At 44.1% G+C, this 24,405-nt stretch overlaps 1 protein-coding gene across 1 annotated transcript in view; it reads left to right on the plus strand.

The window, feature by feature from the left end:
* The window catches only part of NCAPD3 (non-SMC condensin II complex subunit D3), a 675,764-nt gene that overhangs the window by 121,926 nt on the left and 529,433 nt on the right, over window positions 1-24,405 (plus strand). The window contains exons 7-11 of the mRNA XM_069224452.1: window positions 6,491-6,578; window positions 7,205-7,338; window positions 8,122-8,194; window positions 10,343-10,468; window positions 10,573-10,825. Of these exons, the coding sequence (XP_069080553.1) occupies window positions 6,491-6,578; window positions 7,205-7,338; window positions 8,122-8,194; window positions 10,343-10,468; window positions 10,573-10,825 (674 nt within the window). The remainder of the gene's footprint in view (window positions 1-6,490; window positions 6,579-7,204; window positions 7,339-8,121; window positions 8,195-10,342; window positions 10,469-10,572; window positions 10,826-24,405) is intronic.

Below are 24,405 nucleotides of genomic sequence, written 5' to 3' on the forward strand. Positions count from 1 at the left end.
AATAGTGGACTTGTATCTATATCTCTGGAAGTTTTTTTTTTTCCAAGAATAGGCGGGATTTCGACCACATGAAGCTTTGCGCAAGCTGTCCCCTCTCGCAGGCTAGTGTCTTGTACAGATTTAAAAAAAATTGTGGGAGACGTAATTTTGGTCATGTCTTGTCATTTTTTAGGGTCCAAAATCCCTCCCTCTTTGTGCTATGTGTGGAAGTGGTAACTATAAGTTACTGGCACTCTTTTGAGGGAATTGAAGGTTGGATTTTTTGTTGTTGTTGTCAGATGTGCAATTTAATTACACTTGCAGCCCCTCATGCTATGGACCTGAAGTTTGGCTTATTATCTTGTGCTTTCTCCCAGGGTGCTGTTTTGAGGTGGGGAAACACGTTTGTGTGACGAGGAAAGAAAATTTCGGGCAGCCTTGAAGGTTGAAATTTTCTCCCTGCTGAAACAACATAGCACATTCTTTAGGTCTTATAAATGGGCAAATGAAACCTTTGGGATTGAGTTGAACATAGATTCTTTTCTGCTTTAGCCTGTCATACTCTGCGTAATCAGGTTGATGCATCAGAGCACTTTGGGGAATAAACCTCAGTCCTATTTAATGTACATTTGACCCATGGGATCAGAAGATTGATCCTATTGCTGAGATTGATCTGTTTATATGTGTATATATGTATGCATGGGAGTACATGTAGGTGTATATATGTTTGTGTGTGTGTATGTATAAATGTGTATGTGTATATAGTGTGTGCATGTGTTTGTGTATGTGTGCATATATAGGTATGTTTTTGTATGTAAATATGTCTATATGTGTATGTATGTGTATAAATGGATGTGCATGTATGATGTATGTGTATATATATATTAATATAAATATGTATGCTCAAGGCGTGTACCTGTAGATACACCTTCTGTGCATACTCCTGCCATCTGGTGTTTAGCCCGGATGTGTGCTGGTTGTCCTTCTTTGGAGAATTTTTCTCAAGTCAAGAGGTACTTTGACTCCATCCCTTGCTTCTAGTGCTCTTTTTAATCAGCTCTGTTGTTTGATAGTTTTCTTTCTGCTGTTGGATTGGGACGTGTGCTCCTATGCTCTAGATCGATGCCCTCAGTGTTTTTTTTTTGTTCCTCACTGTTCCTCTGTCTCTGTTGGTATTGTAGTTGATCGTGTTCCCCCTTCTTTTGTATTTGTTCGATGCCTGCAGCTTAGCCTGGGGCTTCCCCGGTTGACTCCGGCCCCTGGAGAGTCTTCACCCCTGGGGCCTTTTTCCTTTCCATTCGGTCCTCTCCCACCATGTCTTTCCTGTGATGGAATGGACTTCCTTTCGATACTGCCTTTGACATTGTACGAAATACCCAAGTTCTGTAATCTTTGGCTCGTATCCAAGCATGACAAGGTCTCTCTAGATGCGTGCCGGTCCTTCTGCTCAAAAAGGACTCTTTGAGACAACTGGGCCTGTTGACTAGAGATGTTGCGCAAGAGTGGCGAAGATACTCCAGAACTCTTAAGCACCCAGGACCTGAAGGGGTAACATCATCCTAAGACTTTGGCTGCCACTGAGGAGATTTTCTCGCTCTAAGATAGTTTTGCCTCCGAACTCGATCGAAGACCTCCAGATGGCTCAATAGGTTGTGAGTACAGCTCCCCCTTCACCCCTCTCCAAGTTTCCACTTCACAAGGGGCTTTCAGCTACTCTGGACCCGCAGAGTCAGGCTTTTGGGCCACCACTGCCTTTGGGCCTTGGTAGGTACCGACTGTGTACTTTGAACACTACACTTGGCTTAGGCATGGTGTCTTAGAAAATCTTAAAGCTGACTCCACGCCTGTCAGATCCAAAGCTGTTGGCGTGAAAACCCAGGTCTGCGCCGATACCAGCACCTTCAGTGCTGACAGAAAATCAGCCCTCAAACCGGTCCTCCAGGAGCTCGAGGACGAACTTCACACTAGCCTGAGGCACATGGTCATTCAACCCCAGACTGGCTGAATCCTCACAGAAGCTCCGGCGCTGAGCACTTGGCCTCCTAAGAAGCAGCCTAGCTTCTAAGAAGCTCTGGAGCCCCCTCCACCACTAAAGTTTTGGAAGAAGCAGAATAAAGCCACCAGTCCTCTTTCTGAGCCTGGACTGCCACCACTCTCTAGTCTTCCCAGACCTCCAATCACTTTGTTAACCTCCTTCTCTTCCTGACCCATTAGACTGCATTCCACAGGGATCACTTGTAGGAAAATGCCTCTGATGGCATGGTTACCCCCTAACACTTTTCCTTTTGTTGATGCTAGTTATGATTGAAAGTGCGCTGGGACCCTGCTAACCAGGCCCCAGCACCAGTGTTCTTTACCTAAACTGTACCTTTGTCTCCACAATTGGCACAGCCGTGGCACACAGATAAGTCCCTTGTAAATGGTACCCCTGGTACCAAGGGCTCTGTGGCCAGGGAAGGTCTCAAAGGGCTGCAGCATGTATTATGCCACCCTGGGGACCCCTCACTCAGCACATGCACACTGCCTCACAGCTTGTGTGTGCTGGTGGGGAGAAAATGACTACTTCCTTCAGAATGCATCCAACCCACTGCCTGTGGCATAGGTAAGTCACCCCTCTAGCAGGCCTTACAGCCCTAAGGCAGGGTGCACTATACCATAGGTGAGGGCATAGTTGCATGAGCACTATGCCCCTACAGTTTCTAAACCAATTCTTAGACATTGTAAGTGCAGGGTAGCCATAAAGAGTATATGGTCTGGGAGTCTGTCAAACATGAACTCCGCAATTCCATAATGGCTACACTAAATACTGGGAAGTTTGATATCAAACTTCTCAGCAAAATAAATCCACACTGATGCCATTTTGGGATTTATTGAGAAATGCACTCAGAGGGCATCTTAGAGATCCTCCCCTGCATGCCAGCCCAACTGCTAGTGCTGACCGGTCTCTGCCAGCCTGCCACTTCCAGCCTGTTTTCTGCCCCCTGGGGTGAGTGCATTTGTGCACTCTGTGACCAGGAACAGAGCCTGTCCTGGGTGGAGGTGCTTAGACCTATTTAAACATAGCCATCTTTCTAAAATAATTGTGAAAAATTCTGAGGGGGGGCCCCAATGATTTTTATTTTTCAACTGGGGGGGCGCGGCATTAAAAAGTTTGAAGACCACTGCCTTAAGGTGTCCTGAGCTGAGGTGACCCCTGCCTTAGGAATCCTCCATCTTGTTTTGACAGATTCCCCCCAATAGGATTAGGGAAGTACCCCTCCTCCCCACAGGGAGGAGGCACAAAGAGGGTGTAGCCACCCTCCAGGACAGTAGCCATTGGCAACTGCCCTTAGACCTAAACACACCCCTAAATTGAGTATTTAGGGGTGACCCTGAACCCAGGATACCAGATTCCTGACTACTTGAAAGGAGGAGGACTGCTGACCTGAAAGCACCACAGAGACAACTGACTTGGCCCCAGCCATACCGGCCTGTCTCCAGACTAAAAGAACCTCCATAACAACGCATCCAGCGGGACCAGCGACCTCTCAGGACTCAGAGGACTGCCCTGCAGCCAAAGGACCAAGAAACTCTTTACAGGGACTCCAGCCTCACTCCAGAAGTGTGAGTCCCCAACACTCTGCACTCAACGCCCCTGGCTTGTGTCCAGAAGAACCAATACTGCAGAGAGGACCCCCAGGTGACTACCACGATGTAGACACCCTGAGATGACATCCCTGCACCCCCACAGCGACACCTGCAGAGAAAATTCGAAGGCCCCCCCTGACCGCGACTGCCCAGTAATAAAGGAACCCGATGCCTGTAAGAAGCACTGCACCTGCAGCCCCTAGGCCCGAGAGAAACCAACTACCGGAGCAGGAGTGAACAGCAGGCGGCCCTCATCCTTGTTCAGTCGGTGGCTGGCTCGAGAAGCCCCCCTGTACCCTTCCTACATAGCCAGAGTGACCCCCAGCTCTCTTCACTGATATCTATCTATAACCCGACAAATACTTTGCACACTGCACCCGGCCGCACCTGTGCCGCTGAGGGTGTAATTTGTGTGCCTACATGGGATGCCCTCCCCAGTGCTCTACTAAACCCCCCTGGTCTGCTTCCCGAGGATGCAGGTACTTACCAGCCAGCAGACTGGAACCGGAGCACCCCCCCTGTCTCCGTAGGCACCTGTGTTATTTGGGCCCTACTTTGACCACTGCACCTGACCGGCCCTGTGTTGCTGGTGCTGGGTGTTTGGGGTTGCCTTGAATCCCCAACAGTGGGCTGCCTGTGCCCCGGAGACTGAACTTGTAAGTGCTTTACTTTCCTGAGAAACTAACCAATACTTACCTCCCCCAGGAACTGTTGATTTTCGCACAGTGTCCACTTATAAAATAGCTTATTGCCATTTTTGCCAAAACTGTGTACATTACTGTTTTAATTCAAAGTTCCATATTTACCTATGCCAAGTACCTTACAATTTATGTACTTACTTGAATTCTGAATCTTGTGGTTCTAAAATAAATTAAGAAAATATATTTTTCTATATAAAAACCTATTGGCCTGGAGTTGTCTTTGAGTGTGTGTTCTCATTTATTGCCTGTGTGTGTGTACAACAAAACAAATGCTTAACACTACCCTCTGATAAGCCTACCGCTCGACCACACTACCACAAAATAGAGCATCAGTATTACCTAATTTTGCCACTATCAACCTCTAAGGGGGACCCTTGGACTCTGTGCACACTATCTCTCACTTTGAGATAGTATATATAGAGCCAACGTCCTACTTCACAACATACCGATATGGGTGAGCAAGGTGGGGCAGACACATTACATGCCCCAGAGTAACATCGCTGTGACTCTTATGATGTAGATGCACCTAGGAATACTGATCCTAACCTTTTCCCTGCCAAACCGTCCCCACCAGATGACTCCATCTTCTACCATGAGGTTCTATGTAGGGCTTCTGCCTTCTATAATGTGCAAATCCATTAAGAGCCTGTGGAAGAGGATTTCCTCTTTGAAACTCTATTCGCTGCCCATTGTTACTTGCAGTATCTGCCCGATGCTGAAGGTGATGCTCAAGCCCACTCCTGACATCGTTAAGGAACTAGTCAAGGCCCAGGTTATTACCCCTCGGTTTGACATGAAATACAAAGTCTCCTCTTCGGATTCCATCTACATTAGAGGTCAACTCCCACCACATTCCTTAGTTGTTCGTGCCGTTCTCAAGCAAGCAAATGTTCAGAACACTTACGATGCACATCCGCCAGACTAAGATAAAAAGCATAGATGTGGCTGGTAAGCACATTGCGCCACAGTCTGCCAACTGGGGGCACATTGTTAATTCCATTGGTCTGCTCTCTAGGTATGTCTGGGTCCACTGGGATGAAATTGAGGAGCTCCTCCAAAGATTGAGAGTTGGTCACATAAGGCAAGCTAATTTCCAGTTTAATAAGCAGGTGTGCCCTGGATGTTGTAGGCACCGCTGCTTGAGGAATTAATCTCTCATTTGTTAGAAGCAAGGGCCCTCACCCACTAACAGGTGGCATGCTTTATCATCGGGCCTGCTCCTCGTTGGGCCGGTGCTACAGTGCCTGACGGGCCCCACAAGGTGGCTCTTTGCCAGAGATCTTTTAGTAAAGAAGTGCTGATGAGATGTTCTCAAACCTGCAGTTGTGTGAGGTGAAGGACTGGAATATGTGGGGTTAAAACAGACTATAGGCGCTAAGAAAGAAAAATGTATTGCTACCTAAAGAGCCGATGCCAAGGTTAAAAACACGGGAGAATAACAAGGAAAATATTGTTCCTACACTCTCCAAATGAAACTGTGTAGAAAAATTTCTCTACTCCAGTGTACTGGTTGACATGTTTTTGTAAATGCCATTAAGGGCTCGCTCCAGGTTGAAGGGCCGAGGTGAAGGCAGTTAACAGGGGAGCCAGCCTTTAATGGTCAATATAGCCCAGCTACAGTGAGCTATACATCTATTAGAACTTTCCACCCCATCAGGGTAGAATGTTCTATACTTAGTATAACAAAGGTCTGACAGCTGAGTAGGTTGAAATCCCCTCGGGCTCCGTGAGGCCTTTGTTCACAGCTGTGAATGACAAACATTGGAATGTTGATGGTAGGGCTTTTATCAGCTGTTAGAATCCTGAAGCTACCACATTGTTCTCAGTGAAGTGCTCAACATTCCAATGTTCTAACTTGCATTTCATTACAAATCTTAATACATAAATGTTTTTTTAATCTGCACTCACTGTCTGATAAGGGTAGCTGACATCTGATCTTAAATGATACATTGTCTTCACCTTGGGTTTTATCCTCTCTTTAATTCCATTGAATACTATTCTTGGGACTCTGGACAGTTAGTTTTATGCCTTGGTTGTGTCCATTAATGAACCTAGGTGGTAACTGGTGTTACCATCATGCCTTCATATTTGTACTATGATGGACAGAGATTTTTGCTTGCTTGGTAGAATACTATCCAGACCACAGGCTTATTTTTTTTCTTATTTTATTTGTTCTTTTATAGTGATGTGAACCGGATGAAGTATATACCAGAGTTGGCCTACCATGGACTATGGCTGCTTTGCCTTCCAATCCACGGAGAAGTGGATCACGTAAGACTATTTTTAATTTTCCCCAACCCATTGCTCCCTTCATTTCTTTTGGTGTTTGATATTCCTTTTTCAGGTCTACACTACATTATCATTAATGCACTACAACTTAGGCTTTGCTGCTTCATAAATTGAAAAATGTATGTTTTTAACCTGGTGATGTTTTGGGTAAGACTAATCCAGAGATGTATGAGGAGTGCCATAACTTGCTCACATCTCAGTCATATATGTGATCTTTCTAGTGGTGACATTTCAACACATGCAGCTGTCATGGGGCCATTAGCAGTTAGGGTCACTTTCTCCCGTTTTTCTACTCTTTCTAAAGCTTTATTTTTGTGGCATGTGTAAATTGAGTTGACATTGAGTTAGGGCACTTCATCGTGCCTCACTGTACTACAGCGGTTTCTACTTTACTCCTCTTACTAATGTAAGAGAATGGCACTGGATGGACTGTGGTCAGTAGCAGGAGGCAGAGTGTAAACCCTGGTCCCTTGAACGCATCCTGATCTGATTTTGTGTACTTTGAGATGATGCTTTCAGCTAACAAACTGTAATTCTGTAGCAGTGCGTGATTAGAGGACAGAACACTGCATGCCTTACTTTGTGAATGTCCTGCACATCTCTTCCAGATAATACGGCGCCTGTTCCAGCGGATCCTCAGTGTGATTCTAATGATGCGCTCTGGGGAAGGATCCAACCCCGTTCTCCTTGTCATTTCTGCTCAGGTGGCAAATTGCAGGGAACAGGCCATACGTTTTGTCAGGTAAAGTGTTTGCTATACCCAAAAAACCTGTGTGCCCCGTTATTTTGCTTAATCATTAGGGTGAAACAAAATAATAATTCACTTACAATGCTTTGTGGATTGTCATAGCCACCAGTTAGATGAAGAAGCTTTACTATGGGTTTTGTTTTTGTGGGGTGACTAAAACAATGCCCAAAAGCCTTTTCTTATGTGTATCACTATACCCACTGTTGCATAAAACGTCTTATTGCAGAGAGGCGCAGTATTTAGTGTCCTGTTTAGACGTTTGTCAGCTTTAAGTGAACTATTTAGCATTGATTTTAAAATGTGTCCTGGTAGACAATTTGCTGAAATGGGCAGCCATGCTTAGCTAGAGTTTGAACTATATTAGGAGGTATAGCAATTGATGCTTTTTCAACAGAAATCATGCATTGATGTAGAGTGGACACACAAGGGAAGGAAAGGGCAAAACTAGTGTCTAACATCTTGATAGATGTTTGTAGACTCAATTGATATTTTTTGTTTTCAATTTGAAGGGTAGATTTGTGAATTTCAGTAAACTAAGAATGTTTTATGTTTGCTGTGGTTTCTGAGAAGCATCTTTAAGAAATGTTTTTTCTTCTTTCAGTTTGGGAAAGTAGAGAATCTATTTTGGAGTGGACTGAAGCAAATTCAAGAAATCCTTCCTTGAAAGGAATGGATGAAAGATCTTTCTCTAATTTATTTTTTATTTGAGACTATGCCATAGTAGATATCTTGTACAATGTCTGAGCTATTAGATTTTGAGTTGTTCATTTTTTTCAGTTTCCTGATTGATGAAATGAAGGAAGTTTCCTATCCTGCATATCGCATTTTACTCCAACATATCTGTGCCAAGGTATAGTTGGCTTTCATTATCACCTGTATGTTCCATAATATTAATTTAAAGCATCAATTAATACTTCTCCTCTAAAGAACACTCCGATGTGATCTTATAACACAAAGGTGTAATTATGTATTAACTTTGAATACCATTCTCTGGCCTGTCACATGGGAATTCGGTAAGAAATATAGAGCCAGGAAAAGTTGTCTGAATCACAGTAACATAAAATGTTAATGAAACAGCTAACCAATAAAATACCATATAAATACTTTCAGACATTCACTTGCTTTATCTCTTTCACATCAATTATAGTTTGTTAAATAGGTTTCTAATTCTAAAATGTTATGGAGTAAAGTTTGTAGGGGATGTGGAGTACATGGTATGTTATTTTTTTAAGAATTGTGTTAGGTTTAATAGAGGTGAGATGGTTAATAAAGTGTGGATGGTTAACCCAAACAATTCATTGGGGGTTCAACATTGAAAGGCAATGCTATGGTTTGTAAGTTTATATATGAAACCTTTGAGGCTCATATGATTGTGTTTTTTTTCTTTTTTTTTAACTGTAAAAGGAAAATGTGGCTAACATAAGTTGAATTATTTGGATTTCTTCACATGTTGTACTGTGTAGTAGTGGCTAACAAAGAAGTACAAAATAGTAAAAAGGCCCAGGCTAATCTATACTCTTTAGACAGTAAATATTGTTAATTGTGCTAATTATTTTACACTTAAGGCTTTTAGTTTCTCAAGGCTGTTTTTATGGACTTAGTAATGATGCAGTGTAATTCGCTGTCATCATAAACTACATATCTCAGTTTTTTTGTTCATTTATGTTTAGAGGCTCAAGGCCTGATTAAGACCTTGTCGGATGGGATACTCCGTCACAAACGTGACGGATATCCCATCCGCCGTATTACAGGTTCCTTTATATCCTATGGAACTTTTGAAAAGGCTGGGGGGTCACGTTTGTGACGGAGTATCTCATCCGCCAAAGTCGTAATCAAGCCCTCAGTGTTAAAGCTTAGATCCCTATTGTAATGAAGAAAGCAGATACAGCAGTTACCAAAGATCTCGGATTACTAATCCAGCAGTTTACACACAGACCCAGAGACAAATCATATCTTGAAATTATATTGTTTCGTTCACTTCACATCCCTGCCTGTTGATTAAGTCTCAAATTGTTCAGTTCTCTGATGTCTGGATGCAGGTCTCAAGATACATGACATACAGACATGGTTTACTCCTTAAAATTAGGATAACAATTAAGCAAAGGGCACTAATGAAACTTACAAACAAAAACATTGAAAAAACACTATGCAAGGGTCTGCCCTTTGTCTCACTGCCCTGCTAGGTGGATGTCATCCCATTGGTATGTCACAAGAAGGAACCATACTCTTGTTGCTCTTTAATGTGAAGGCCTTTGAGGCAGAAACACACATTTTATTTAACTACTGAAATATTAGTCACAGCTCTAGTTTGGATTAAAATAAATGCCCTTGTCATATGAAATTATATTGTTATTTAGCTTATAGTTGCTCTCACCATCAATGACAAATATATTTTGACTTCCTCAATGTCCTTTTGGCCTGAATTCCGAACGTACAGCAAGAGATACTTCCAACTCGAAATGTTAAGTGGAGTTTTTGAGGTGTCGACAATAAAGTTACCAAGACATTGATGCTTGTTAAATCAATGTGCAGATCAATTGCAAAGCACAATGGCCATTTGCTTCTTTTGAACAATTATCAGTTGAACAGCTCTGTTGGAGTACTGAACATACAATTTCAGCCTAGTCATTTATAACACTTCTTAAAATAAATGACACAGTGTTTTGCTGTTTCTACCCTCTGCATTTAAAGGATGTGGTTTGAATTTCCATGTCAAAAGTAGCTATTCGTCCATAATTATGATTCAACATTTCAAGAAATGTAATGAAGGTGTGCTTGCTATCCACTGTGGTTCAAGGGAGATAATTGGTTGCAAATACTTCTTTGACCTGTTATTGCTGTAAACCCTAATGCTTAAGTCATTAGGAGAAAGGATAAAGAACAGTTAATTTTTTTTTCTCGTGTTGTAAAAGACCTTGTATCAATGTTGTAATGGAACTTGACAACTGTTAGCATTTTTGAAGAAGTGGCCACATCACTTGTTTTTTTTATGTTAAAGTTTCCAGATAAGTCAGAGCATCGAACATATGCTGCTGAAGCCTTGGTGAAGCTGCTGTGTAAGTTCCCTAATGCAGAGTATGCAACATTTATTCAGTGGCTGTACAAGTATTCTCGAAACAGCAAGGCAAGTTCCCTTTATTGTGTTTACCCTATGGCTATTGTTACTTCACGTTCATTCACGTGTCACTGACATTAATCTTCTCTGTGTCCTATTCTACTTCTCCACAGATGTCATATAGAGTGTTTGCTCTGGAAGTGGCGGTGGCACTATTGGAGCTTCCAGAGAGAGAAGTGGATAACACTGTTCCTTTGGAGGAGCAGAGGTTTCTGCAGCACAAGTTTCTTGTGCAGGTGATGGTGTTTGGCCGCTGCTCTGACAAGGCCCCAACAGTGCGCAGTAAGGCGCTCTCCTGCCTGGCCCAGTGCCTTGAGAAGAAAGTGGCCACAGCTGTAGAGGGTGTGCAAGAACTACTACAAGGAAGTAAGTACTGTATTTCTGGTCAGCGATATTTTTCAAATGAAAAGTTGTCACTTGCTGTATAGAGAGACAATCTAACATAGCTTTATTCTCCACCCTTGACTATGAGAACTACTTAAGTTAAATAAAATTATCCTGAACTTCTAACAGAAATTATTAGTCCTACAATAGTGATCACTTTGGACAAGATTCTATTAGTAGCCTCTTCATGCAGAATTGTTAGTAGTGACAACCTCAGTGCATTAGGCAAGGTAATCAGCAAGCATTTGTATTATTTGTAATTTTGAACGCCTCTCCTTGTCATAGTAGTGATATATGCACTTAGGAACATAAGTAAAAGATTTCTAGATGAAGCATGAAATAACCTGTAAACATATTTTGTTGCAAACAATCACTTACTCCAGTATTGGAACTTTCATAGATTAACATGCTTGAATCATTCCCCGTCATCGAGATGGGAGCCCCGGTGTAAATTACACATCAAACCAATCAGGAAAAACTAACACCAAAACATTCATCACCTAGTAAAGTGTCCTCCCTTGTTCCAGTACACCTATTAGAGGGAGATGAAGACTCAGATGACGAGGGGCCATTCGGAGCAGCCCATAGTCCATCCCAATTGAACCTGAAGTATCAAGAAGAGGATGAGTATGTTCAATCCTATGACCCTCAATTTTACGGAGAAGAACAGCAATACCAACAGGGGGCATATATTCCATCCTCCTTATTGTCTGACCTCAGAGCAATGTTAGCTGACTACAGCAGGCGTTTTCCTCCTCAAGGGGAGCAACCTCCTCCATCGCCCGTCTGGGGTTACCACTCCACGTCAGAGACCAGCTTCTTTACCTCTCACGAACGTGGCTACTCCGGATATGACGCTTCCTCAGGATACGGACATGTCAGAGGGAGATCATGAAGAAGGGGAGCTCCTGGACACTCATTCTGAGTGGGATGAATACATCATCCCTGCTCCTCCTCCTCCTTCTCAATCAAAGGTGGAGTCCCCACCAGACGACATAGGAGGATTTCACAATCTTCTAGAAAGAGCTGCCAAACGTTTTGCTTTGCCAATGCCATCCAAACAGACAGACTGTTTCCTCTAAGACTTTAAAGAGCCTTTCAAAAAATCCATGCGCTCTATACCGATGGTTAACTATCTGTGGGAAGAAGGTCTAAAGGTCAATGCCAATCCTGCTACAGTCACAGCAGTACTGTCTCGTTTGTGCAAAAAGTACAAGGCACCGGATGATGCACCAGCATGTCTAACTGGACACCCTCATCCGGACTCAGTGGTGGCTCAAGCGGCACAAAGAAAGTCCAAAAATCCATCTGCCCCGATTTCCGCACCCCCAGACAAGGAGGGTAGGCGATTGGATAATATCGGGAAAAGGTTTTCTGCTATGGCTAGCCTAGTGGTAAGAGCTGCCAACTCATTGGCTGTATTGGCTAGGTTTGACAGGCAGCTGTGGGCAGACATTGCCCCTCATATTAGCCAGTTGCCGGAAGATGCAAGATCAGACGCAAACAAAACTTTGCAGGAGGGTCAACGCACGTCAGCAGAACTTATTGACTGTGCAATGGACATAGTAACCACTGCTTTTTGTCAGCTTCCCGGGACAGCTGTTCTTAGAAAGCAAGGTTGGCTTAAAGCTACCTCTTTCCGTCCTGAGGTGCAGAATAAGATCTTGGACTTACCTTTTGATGGCCAGGCGTTATTTGGAAAACACATGGATGAGGCCTTACAGTCCATTAAATCGGACACAGACACGGCAAGGTCACTAGGGACCCTACAATATCGAATGCCCTCCTTTCGAGCTAGAGGGCGTGGCCAACCTTCATACAGAGGAGGATATCAGCAGTACAGATATTCCACCTATCCTTCCTCTTCTCAACAGTACCGTCAGTACTACCCCCAGAGGCAGCCGCCGCAACCAGCCTTTGGTAGATCTGGTGGTCGAGGACGCTCTACTCGCCCGGCCAAAGACTCTGCTCGGAGAGCCTGATGCATCTGAGGCGCCGGCTACATCCAATTCTCCTCCTTTCATTTTAGGCAGAAGGATATCCCTATTCCTCAAACAATGGCAAGTCATCACATCAGACAAGTGGGTCCTCCAATTAGTGAAACAGGGCCACACTCTAGAATTCACCCAACTGCCTCCCTCCAATCTCCCCCCCGCACCCCCCCTCCCAGGACTCCTTCAAGATACCCACAACAACTCAAGAAGGAGATCAACAAAATGCTTCTCAAAAGAGCTATAGAGAAGGTGCCTCGAGCACAGCGGGGAAGAGGATTTTATTCCAGGTTCTTCCTCATTCGAAAAAAGTGGAAGGATTGGAGGCCGATCCTCGATTTACAGGAACTGAATACCTACTTAAAAAAGCAATCATTCCGTATGATAAGCCTGCAAGACGTCCTCCTGCACCTCAACCAGGGAGATTTCATGTCTACACTAGACCTGAAAGACGCATACTTCCACATTCCCATCCACCCTGCCCACAGAAAATACCTGAGATTCACCGTAGCCGGCAGCCATTTTCAATTTTGTGCCTTTCCCTTCGGCCTAAAATCAGCTCCCAGAATATTTACCAAATGTCTAGCACCAATCGCAGCCTTCCTCAGAAGGAGGAAGCACCAAATTTTTCCATATTTAGACGATTGGCTGATAAAAGCATATACCTAGGTTTTTGAAAGGGCTTTTCAGGGTCTTCCCTCCATTCAGACCACCACCTCCTTCGTGGAACCTAAATATAGTCTTAGCGCAACTGATGAAGCACCCGTTTGAGCCAATCCATTGTGCCTCTCTCAAATTCCTTTCATGGAAGGTTGCTTTATTGGTGGCTCTCACATCAGCCAGACGAGTCAGCGAAGTGCAGGCCCTCTCTATTCAAGAGCCGTTCTTTAGTTTAAACGATACAAACTGCTGCTAAGTACTAATCCGCATTTCATCCCGAAGGTTCCTTCAGACTTTCACATCAATGAGCCTTTAGTCTCCAAATCCTTTTTTCCTCATCCTTCTACTCCGGCGGAGAGAGCATTGCACTCCTTAGACATTAAAAGATGTGTTCAGTTCTATTTGGACAGAACCAAATCTTTTCGACGCCCTAATCAGCTATTCGTAGCATACAGTGCACCTAGAAAAGGCCAACCACTTTCCAAGCAGAGTATTTCCAGATGGATCGCCTCAGCCATTCGTTTCTGCCATCAAGCAGCGGATAAACCTCTGCACTCATCTGAACATGCTCACTCCACGAGGGCAGTCTCTTCGTCAGCAGTGATGTTCGCCGGAGTTTCCCTACAAGACATTTGTAGGGCAGCAACATGGAAGAGCTGTCATACATTCACAAAGCACTACTGCTTGGAATCTCTATCTCAGGGAGAGGTAGCAGTGGGTCAAGCAGTTCTCAGGAATCTCTTCAGGTGAAGGTGAGCCATCTCTTGTCCATCCCTCCATCCTAGAACAGGGTATGCACATTGTTTATATCCCTTATGTTCCGTTTACAGAGTTATAAAAAGAAAAAACAAGAGAAAGAGAACAATGTAACATATAGAGAAGTGGACATATTTAATGATAGTATTAACATGTCATATGTTCTTTGAAGTATTACTTGTGGAATATAGATATATATAAATATATATATATATATATATATATATATATATATGTGTATATAGATTTATATAGATGTATATACTTATGTTTTATAAATGAGCGTGTTTTGTATCATATATGGTTACAATGGTACAATGTGCATAACTACTACTCTCTACTCTGATTCAAGCATGTGAATCTATGAAACTTCCAATACTGGAGTAAGAAAATAAGTTACTTACCTGTAACTGTAGTTCTCCAGTATTGGAATCTTTCATAGATTCACATGCGTCCCACCCACCTCCCCAGAGAAGCTCACTTTCACCTTTGTTTCTCTCTCTCTCTCTTTTCCTATCTTTGACGCACTTGTGCTTGGAAAATCTGAGGTGCTGAAGCTTCTCTCATGAGGATTCTAGAGTGTGGTGACACCTGATTGGTGGATACTCAAGTTTGGTCCTTTTCCTAAAATGACTCTGATAGACTGTTAAAGTGAAGAGGCCTATGGCCTTTTTTTTTGTTAATATATTTTAACACTACTTGTGTAATTTATACCGGGGGCTCCCATCTCGGCGACGGGGAATTATTCAAGCATGTGAATCTATGAAAGATTCCAATACTGGAGAACTACAGTTACAGGTAAGTAACTTATTTTCTTCACAGTCCTCAAAATAAGCAAATTTGACTTTTAAATATATCATTTTCAAGTTTAGAAACATACCTAATTTAACATAACACAAGTTTGTCATTAGGTTGGGCTACACACAGTGGAGCTGCCCAAATTCAACTAGAGAGCTACTCATTGGGAGAACCCTGTTTTAGTCATTGTACCTTTTTGGCAGAATGGGATATTTTGGGTATTCTGTATTTTGATCAGTTGTTGCCTGCTTTTGGTGAAGGACAGTTTTAGTTAATGGTCATTCACTTAAAACCCAGTTAAAAGCATTGCTGTTGGTGCCTGCGCAAGTGCTTATTTGTAAGCCCTCGTCATGTAAAGGCAACCAATAAAATGGATGACGGAAATGCTAGATTTTGCCCTCCTTGGTTGTGTTATTTTTCTTCTGTTTGCCGTAGTCCTTAAATTTCCGAATTTTACAAGAAATTAGTTTGTTGGTTGAGGGGGGGTATGAGCCTTTTTTCAAGCACCGGACACAGTCTTCTTTAATGGTGAACCTGTGCTGAACTCTCTGGTAGCTTGGTACAAAAGCAGTGAGACTTAACTTAGAAACAATCTGTTTTTGTATTTATGCCGCACTTAGAACAGCAATGAATTAAAAACACAACACAAGGAAAATCCCACACCAATTTAGAAAAGTAAGGTACATTTTAATAAATTGACACCAAAAGCAAAAAAATCAAATTATTAAAAACAAAGTTATGATTTTTTAAAGTTTAAAGTGAAAATGGCAGTTAAAATTAAAAGTGACAGCTATTGTCATCTAGTCGTGGGACACCTGGACAGAGTTGAAAAGTTACGGCAGGCCACATTTGAGTGCTATGAGGATACAAGAAGTTGATTAGGCCAGGTCTCCACTTATCTTCAGGCTTAGAGTAACTTTTGAAGAAAAAATGTCTGAGAAGGTAAAGTTCAGTGGGGCAGCCGGCGGTATCTTAGGAGGAGACTTTGTCATCAGGGAGCGGCTGGATGGTGTTGCAGTGAAGATTTCTATATTTTAGACTTAGGGGGTTATTCCAACTTCGGAGGAGGTGGTAATCTGTCCCAAATGTGACGGATATACCACCAGCCGTATTACGAGTTCCATAGGATATAATGGACTCGTAATACGGCTGGTGGTATATCCGTCACTTTACCGTCACTTTTGGGACGGATTACCACCTCCTCCGAAGTTGGAATAACCCCCTTAGTCTCTTTTTTTTGGAACTCGGAGATCTCCAGTGGGATGAAGTTACAGGTGGTAGCTGACAAGGGCTCCTCGAGGCCGCATTCCCCTTTTGCAAGGAGCCCCTGAACAGGATTTGTTACTGCAGAGTCAAGCCGACTGGTGATTCACCTTGAGCGATCAGTGCGCTGTTAGGTCCCAGACTCCCCTTGGTTCTCAGAACACTTTGACAGAAATGTTTTAAGTCACAAGTTTTGGATTTGGGGTAGCAGGGCAGTCCTCACTTATTACGCAGGTGGGGCTGTGCACAGCCCAAACTCCCTTACCCCCCAATCATTCTACTTGGATGTCCCATCCAGTTCCTCTATTGTGTGGCTGTCTGGGAGGAACACACAAAGGCCAAACTCCCAACTACAACTAGTCATGTGACCAAGTAACAGGCTGCAGATACCAAGTAGTTGGAACAAGAAAATGCCAACTTCCCAAAAGTGAAAACAACAAGGTGATGGATAGAGTGTTTGAATTAATCTCAACCACTTACAATTGTTAGGGGCTGTATCTCATCAAACAAGGGTGAAACCGATCCTGGTTTGCTTGATTTCTGTTTCAGGGAGGACCTGGCTGGCAGTTTGGGCTGGACTTTTGTTTACCATTGGCGCAGGGTCATGACTGATTTGCATGTAGCTGGGTCCATACTGTGGTGGCATGGTGTATAAAATAACGATGGATTTGGATGTGGACCGATATATCAGTGGCTGAGATTTATTAATGTAATCTATCCATTACTTTTTCTGTTTGTTTTTTCTAAAAGTAGCATTTTAAGAATGGTGACTTAAAATCCGACTTTACCAATAAAGTGGATTTTAAATCACAATTCTTTAGAAACCAAACATGACATTTAAACCTGCTCCCAAATAAATGTTAAGTCTCATTAAATGTAATAAGGTAACCTAGTGTTACCCTATTGGAGAGCTGGGCCTCACAGTAATGAAAACATAATTTGTGCGTTTTCCACTATCAGGACATGTAACATTTAAAAGTAAATGTCCAGCTTTTTAAATACAATTCATCCTGGCCTATGGGCTGTTAAGGGCCTACCTTAACGATGACATACATATTAAAATGGAAAGTTTAGCATTGTCAAAAGGTTTATTTTGCCAAGTCAAATTGGCGATTTAAAACAAGTACAGGCTACAAAGGCAGTCCTGTTTTAAGGGGCTACATACCTGGGTGGCACAGTAAGTGCTACAGGCCGACTGGTAGCATTGATTTGACCAGCCCTGTGTATATGGTATTCCACTTTACTAGGGACCTAAAAGTAAATTAATTTCACCAATAAGGTGTAAGCCAATTTTACCATGTTTTAGGGCCGGTGCACAAGCACTTTAGCACTGGTAAAGTACACAGAGTTCCAAGGCCAACAATAATAACATCAGCCAAACAGGATGTGATAAAGCCGAAAGTTTGGGGAAAGACCACTGTTAGACCTGTCAGCTCTTGGCGTTGTTTCCCTTGTCTTTTTACTTCTGACCCCCTGTTTTTGATCCTGTACTGAAATTCATTTTTGATGGCTTTAGGACTCTATGCACTTTACCACTGCTGCCCAGTGCTAAAGTGCAAATGCTCTGTCTACATCTTATTGGGGATTGGTTTATCCAGGATTGGCATATTAGCTTTACTAGTAAGTCCCTATTGTAATGTTCCATGTGTACCCAGGGCCTGTGAATCAAATGCTACAAGTGGGCCTGCAGCAATGATTGTGCCACCCTCATGAGTAGCCCTGTAAACATGTCTCCGACCTGCCACTGCAGTGCCTGTGTGTGAAGTTTTAAACTGCCATTTCAACCTGGCACCTACTTGCCATGTCCAAACCTCCCCTTCTACGACGTGTAAGTCACCCCTAAGGTAAGCCTAAAGGCCGCCCCAATGGCAGGGTGTTTAAAAGGTAGGACATGTACTAGTGTGTTTTACGTCTCCTGATAGTGAAAAACTGCCAAATGTATTTTTAACTATAGCAAGGCCTATCTCTCCCATAGGGTTACACTGGGATTACCTTGAAGTATCTTAAGTGTAATTCTCTGTTGGGCGCAGATAGAGATATGGAGTTTGGGGTCTCTGACCTCACAATTTAAAAATACAACTTTTGGTGAAGGTAATTTTTTCACTGTTACTATGTGTATACAAATACTTTACACATTGCTTCTGAGATGACCCTGACTACTTGTGCCAAACTGCCAAAGGGGTGGTGAGTAGGGGTTATCTTAGGTGTGTGGCTCCCTCACCCTGACTAGAGTGAGGGTCCCTACTTGGACAGGGTGCAAACAACTACCAACTAGAGACCCCATTTCTAACATTGGTGATCAGTGGTGAGGATAATACTTGTATTTGTACTTGACATACAGTGATTAGTGTACACTATTTCCATATTGCAGGCCATTACACCCCAACATAACAGTTTGATTATTCTATTTTGCAACATTTGACTGATTCACAATCATGTCTCGGTTTGGTGAGCTGGCAGATGGAGCTGCAGAGCTGGTGTTAGGTATCCAACCTCTCCTGGTCTATTTAGTGCCTCAGTTCAAAAAGTTCGTCAAGGAGCTGAAATGTCCTATTAAAGGCCTCACTAAAAAGAATGAGCTGCAAAAGGCACTGAGGGCATGGTTGGCAGCAAAGGAGGCTGATGAGCACACAGGGGAGGAGAATGCTATTGTGGAGGGAGAGGAGCAGAACTTTGATGATGATTTTGTGGAGAATCAGGCTTGGAGAAAGGCATCTTTCAGAACAAGTAGCAGTGTGTCTTCCAGATGCCTGACCCCAGAGGGGCTGGACGACAGGCAGGAGGCTCAGAATGGAGCTGAAGAAGCTCAAGCTGAAGCATGTGAGGGAGCTCCATTTGGAACTAACCAGGTTCAAAAGAGTGGCCGAGAAAGAGAAAGAGAAAATGACCATGGAGGAGAAGAAAATGCTTTTAGTTCAAGGGCTGAGCTTGAAGGATCTGGATCTAAAAAGCAGGACCAGCACAGATGGTAGCAGCAACCCTACAGTATGGTCCAAGGGAAAGGTACATATACCAAGGATGTGATGAAGGATTTACTTGTGGGGAATGACATAGAGCAGTGGGCCAGGGGTTATGAGGTGGCACTGAAGATTAACAGGATCCCTGAAAGAGATTAAGGGGCAGGCCTGTGGAAGTATTCCTTAGTGTAGGGGAAGGACACCTTGTTGGTATTAGATCCAGAAGATCAGATGAGGTACTCTGTCATTAAGGAAGACCTAACCAGGAGGTATGGTCTCACCCCTGAGAGTTACAAGGTAAAGTTTAGGGAAAGTGCTAAGCTTGGTTCTCAAACTTGGGTGCAGTATGTGGATTTCTTTTGCAGAGCACTGGATGGTTGGGTGAATGCCAGTGAGGTAACAGACTATCAGGGACAGTACAACTTGATTGGGAGCACTTGTTTACTAGTTATTTTCCAGAGCTGTGCGAGCACTTGATTGACAGCAAGTTTACTGACCCCAGGAAGCTTGCCAAGGAGGCAGACTGCTGACCAAGCACCAGGGTCCAAAATAAGTTGTATGTGGGAGGCTCAGCCAAGGTTGGGCAGGATCCCCAACAGAAGGGGGAGGTGCGGGGAGACAAGGATAAAAGTAAGAAGTTCTCCAAAGGGCCCCAAACCAGTCCCTAGGGTAAGAATGCCCAACCCGCTGTTGAAAAGAAAAGTTGGTTCTCCAGTATTGGATCTTTCATAGATTCACATGCTTGAATCATCCCCGTCGTCGAGGTGGGAGCCTCACGGTAAGTTTAAATAGATAAAGCAGTAAGTAAATAAAAGTAAAACCAGTCGGCCCCAGTAGGCCTCATAAGGTATTTTACAGTCTATCCACTTTGTTTTGTGAAAAGATCCAAACTTCAGTCTCAACCAATCAGGATTCAGCCCCTCCCAAACAGTCCCAACAGAGGCTGAATTCCCTCAGATTTTCTACCGCACGTCGTGTGAAGGGAGTCTCCCTGAGCTCTGCTCAGTTTTTTCCTATTTTCTGATTGAAGATTAGTTTTTTCTCTCAGGAAACATTGCTACAGCTCCACTATGTCTGAAAAGGCAAAAAAGGGTCTGTTCAGAGATTGTGACACCTGTGGGAAGAAGAGACTGCATGTTGATGACCCCCACAAGAAGTGTATTTATTGCCTTCATCCAGACCACAAGGTGAGAGACTGCGAAATCTGTCGCACCTTTAGTCAAAAAACCCTCTAAGACCGGGAGGGTAGACTTCTCTTATGGCTACAAAAACAGAAAGCCTTAGAGCATCCTTCCTCAGATGACAGCGAGGCATCATCACAAACTTCTCGCCCTCAGAAAAGAACAGGTGAGAGAAGCAGAGGGTCGGATGAACCACCAAGGAAGGTGCTCAAGAAGACGAGACAAGTCTCTATTGGGACGAAAAAGGATGTTTTTCATTAAGAGACATTTAAACATGGGCCAAAAAAGGTTCATTCGGAACCTACTACGCCTTTACACCACAAAAGTACCTCAAAAAAGCCATCTCTGTCTCTGTCACCACAAAAAGAGCCAGAACAACTCTTTTCGGTGAAAAAACATCCGTCGACGACCACCCCGTCGACGACTGTGTCGACGGTAACAGCGACTACGGTATTGTCGACGTTCACAACGCCAGCCTCACCGATGATTATGACGTCGTCGCCGTTGTCATCGACGACGATAATTACGGCAAAATTTTTTAAGAAAGCTTCGTCGGCAACCACATCGTCGACAGCGGAGGCCTCCTGGGTTCACCAATCAACCAGGGCACTCCCGTCTACGAAACACCTCTCAATGAGGTTCAAGAAGGCACTGCCGACGACTGCACCTACACGACCGTCGTCGATAAAGCACCCGTCGAAAAAGAGACCGTCGACGGAGCATTCGCTGACAAAGGACCCGTTAGTAAAGACGCCGCCGTCGACGGGAGAGCCGTCGACGAGGGAACCACCGACGAGTGAACCGTCGACGATCATATCATCTACAGCATTAACAATATACAAACCATCCACCTACCTGGATACTTCGCCTCACCATTCCTCGTACCATCAGGACGATTCCTCCAGATTCTTACCCCTTTCAATTATTTATATAGGGGACAAGGCGTCTGATATTCTTCCGATGCATACCTCACCAAGTAAAGTGTTGCCATACCCACCACAACATCTTTTAGAGAATGAGGACGACGACACATACTCGCAGAACGACGGAATGTTTGGGGCAGCTAGTAGCCCGTCACAACTCAATGTAAAATGCCAAGAGTTTGACGAGGAAGAGGATCAACAGTATCAGCCTAGTTATGCCTCAACATCTTATCCACAGACACAACCATCGCCCCTCGCTATGCCTAGCACATTAGTAACAGATCTTCAATTTATGTTGAAGGACTACTATAGAAGGTTTCCACCGTCAACTCAGTCCACGCCACCTAGACCTGAGAGCTACCAGACACCTCGGCAAGCTCATATTACTAGCCTTTCCGTAACGCCACAGGCTACTATACCTGTAATTAGCCAAACCCAGGAAACTTGCCCCTCATCGGACGACGAAAGGGAAGAGGGTGAGCTAAGAGATTCGGCGAATAGTGAATGGGATGATTATCTCGTCCCCACACCATCTCCACCGCCAGCAGGTCCAGTAGATTCTCCTCCAGAGGACATAGGAAGTTTCCATAATCTGATAGAGCGAGCGGCGAAACGTTTTGGCCTTGCAATTGTTTCTCATGAAACCGAATGTTTTTTGTATGACTTTAAAGAGCCATCAAAAAGATCTGTACGAGCCATACCCATTGTCGATTTCTTATGGCAGGAGGGTTTGAAGGCAATGAAAAACCCAGCAACAGTGCCTTCACAAATGCCAAGACTAGAGAAAAAATATAAGGCCCCAGATGATTCTCCGGCCTGTCTAGTCTCACAGCCGAAACCTGACTCTGTGATATCACAGGCGGCTCAGCGACGTTCCAAAAACCCCTCCACACCTATTGCGTCTCCCCCGGATAAAGAAGGAAGGAGATTAGACAATATTGGCAAGAAATTCTCCTCTGTGGCCGCAGTCACCGTTAAGGCGGCTAATTCCCTCGCCAACTTGGGAAGGTACGATCGCCAGATGTGGGCAGACATGTCTGCTTTTTTAGATTTACTGCCAGAAGACGTCAAGGTGGAAGCAAAGAAGGTCTTGCAGGAGGGAGAAAGGGTCTCCGCAGAAATAATAGACAGCGCAGTAGACATTTCTCTCACTGGCTTTAGACAATTAGCTGGCGCAGCAGTCCTGCGCAGACAAGGATGGCTAAAGGCGACTTCTTTCAGACCAGAAGTCCAGACTCGTGTTCTTGACATGCCTTTCGATGGAGAGAGTTTGTTTGGCAAACACGTCGACGACATGTTGCAGGCTATCAAGACGGATACCGATACGGCAAAATCCCTAGGTACCCTGCAATATAAAAAACAACCTTTTCGTGGAGCAAGGGGTAGAGGTAATTACTCCTTTCGAGGTGGATACCAGCAGTACAAGTCACAATATCCATCTTCCTCCACAGGATCACGACAGCAATACCATCAGCAACAGCAGCATTATCGATTGCCTCCGGCCGCAGCTTACAAACACCCAGCTAGAGGACGAGGAGCTGCCCGGGGAAGAGATACAGGCAGGAAACAATGACCCGCTGATCATCTCAACGCTTCCCCACCAACCAACATCGAGGGTCGGAGGTCGCATCACTTCCTATTTCCCCAACTGGAAGGCGATAACATCGGACAGATGGGTACTCGATGTAGTGGCCAGAGGTCATACTCTGGAATTCACTCAAACACCACCAACTGTTCCTCCATCGGGCCCACCGCCTCCGAGGTTGAACCAACTCCTCAGGGAAGTAAGAATAATGTTGAGAAAAGGAGCAGTGGAACCAGTCCCTTTATTTCAAAAGAACAGGGGATTCTACTCCCGTTTTTTCCTTGTAAAGAAACCCTCAGGAGACTGGCGCCCCATTCTGGACTTGAGAGCCCTGAACAAGTTTCTGAAGAAGCAATCGTTCAGGATGGTAACTCTACAGGATGTCCTGCGTCTGTTAAATCCCGGAGATCGCATGGCATCCCTAGACCTCCAGGATGCCTATTTTCATATCCCCATATATCGCAACCATCGCAAATTCCTAAGGTTCAGAGTGGGAAGTATGCACCTTCAATTCCGAGTTCTGCCATTCGGCCTCAAATCAGCCCCCAGAATCTTCACAAAAATGTTAGCTCCGGTAGCAGCACATCTCCGCCAGTCAGAGATCCAGGTCTTCCCTTACCTGGACGACTGGCTTATAAAGGCACCCTCAAAATCGCAAGTGAAAAATCATATTTTCCATTGCCTTCAATTGCTACACAACCTAGGGTTCGTAGTCAATTATCAGAAATCTCAACTCTACCCCAAACAGGAATTGAATTTCTTGGGGGCAATTCTGGACACAGTCCGCAACAAAGCCTACCCATCTCACGAGCGGAAACAAAAGTTAACCTCCTTGGCACAAAGGCTCTCCAGAAGAAGGTTCGTTTCAGTCCGCATCTACAAATCATTGCTCGGAATGATATCTTCATGCATTCCGCTAGTCCCAGATTGCAGGCTCCATATGCGACCCCTACAAGAACAATTAGACATACAATGGACCCAGGTCAACGGTTCCTTCGAAGACAAGATTCGCATAACGCCTCCAATGAAGAACATCATGAGGTGGTGGGCGAATCTAACCAATTTATCAAACGGACTGTCTTTTCTTCTCCAAACACCAAGTTACATAGTAACCACGGATGCCTCTCTTGCAGGATGGGGGACACATTGCCAGGACCTGCAAATCAGCGGAATCTGGACTCAGAAGGAACGTCAGCTTCACATCAATTATCTGGAACTCAAGGCAATACACTTAGCTCTGAAAGCTTTCTTACCAAAGATACAGAGTTCAAGCGTCTTAATCAGGACAGACCATACAACCAGCATGTTTTATCTAAACAAGCAAGGAGGCACAAGATCCCTACAACTTTCACAGCTAGCCCAACAAATTTGGACATGGGCCATAAAGCACAATATTTCACTCAAAGCGGAGCATGTGCCAGGACAAACCAATATTCTAGCAGACACCC

The sequence above is a fragment of the Pleurodeles waltl genome, chromosome 3_1, assembly GCF_031143425.1.
Source record: "Pleurodeles waltl isolate 20211129_DDA chromosome 3_1, aPleWal1.hap1.20221129, whole genome shotgun sequence".
Taxonomy (NCBI): Eukaryota; Metazoa; Chordata; class Amphibia; order Caudata; family Salamandridae; genus Pleurodeles; species Pleurodeles waltl.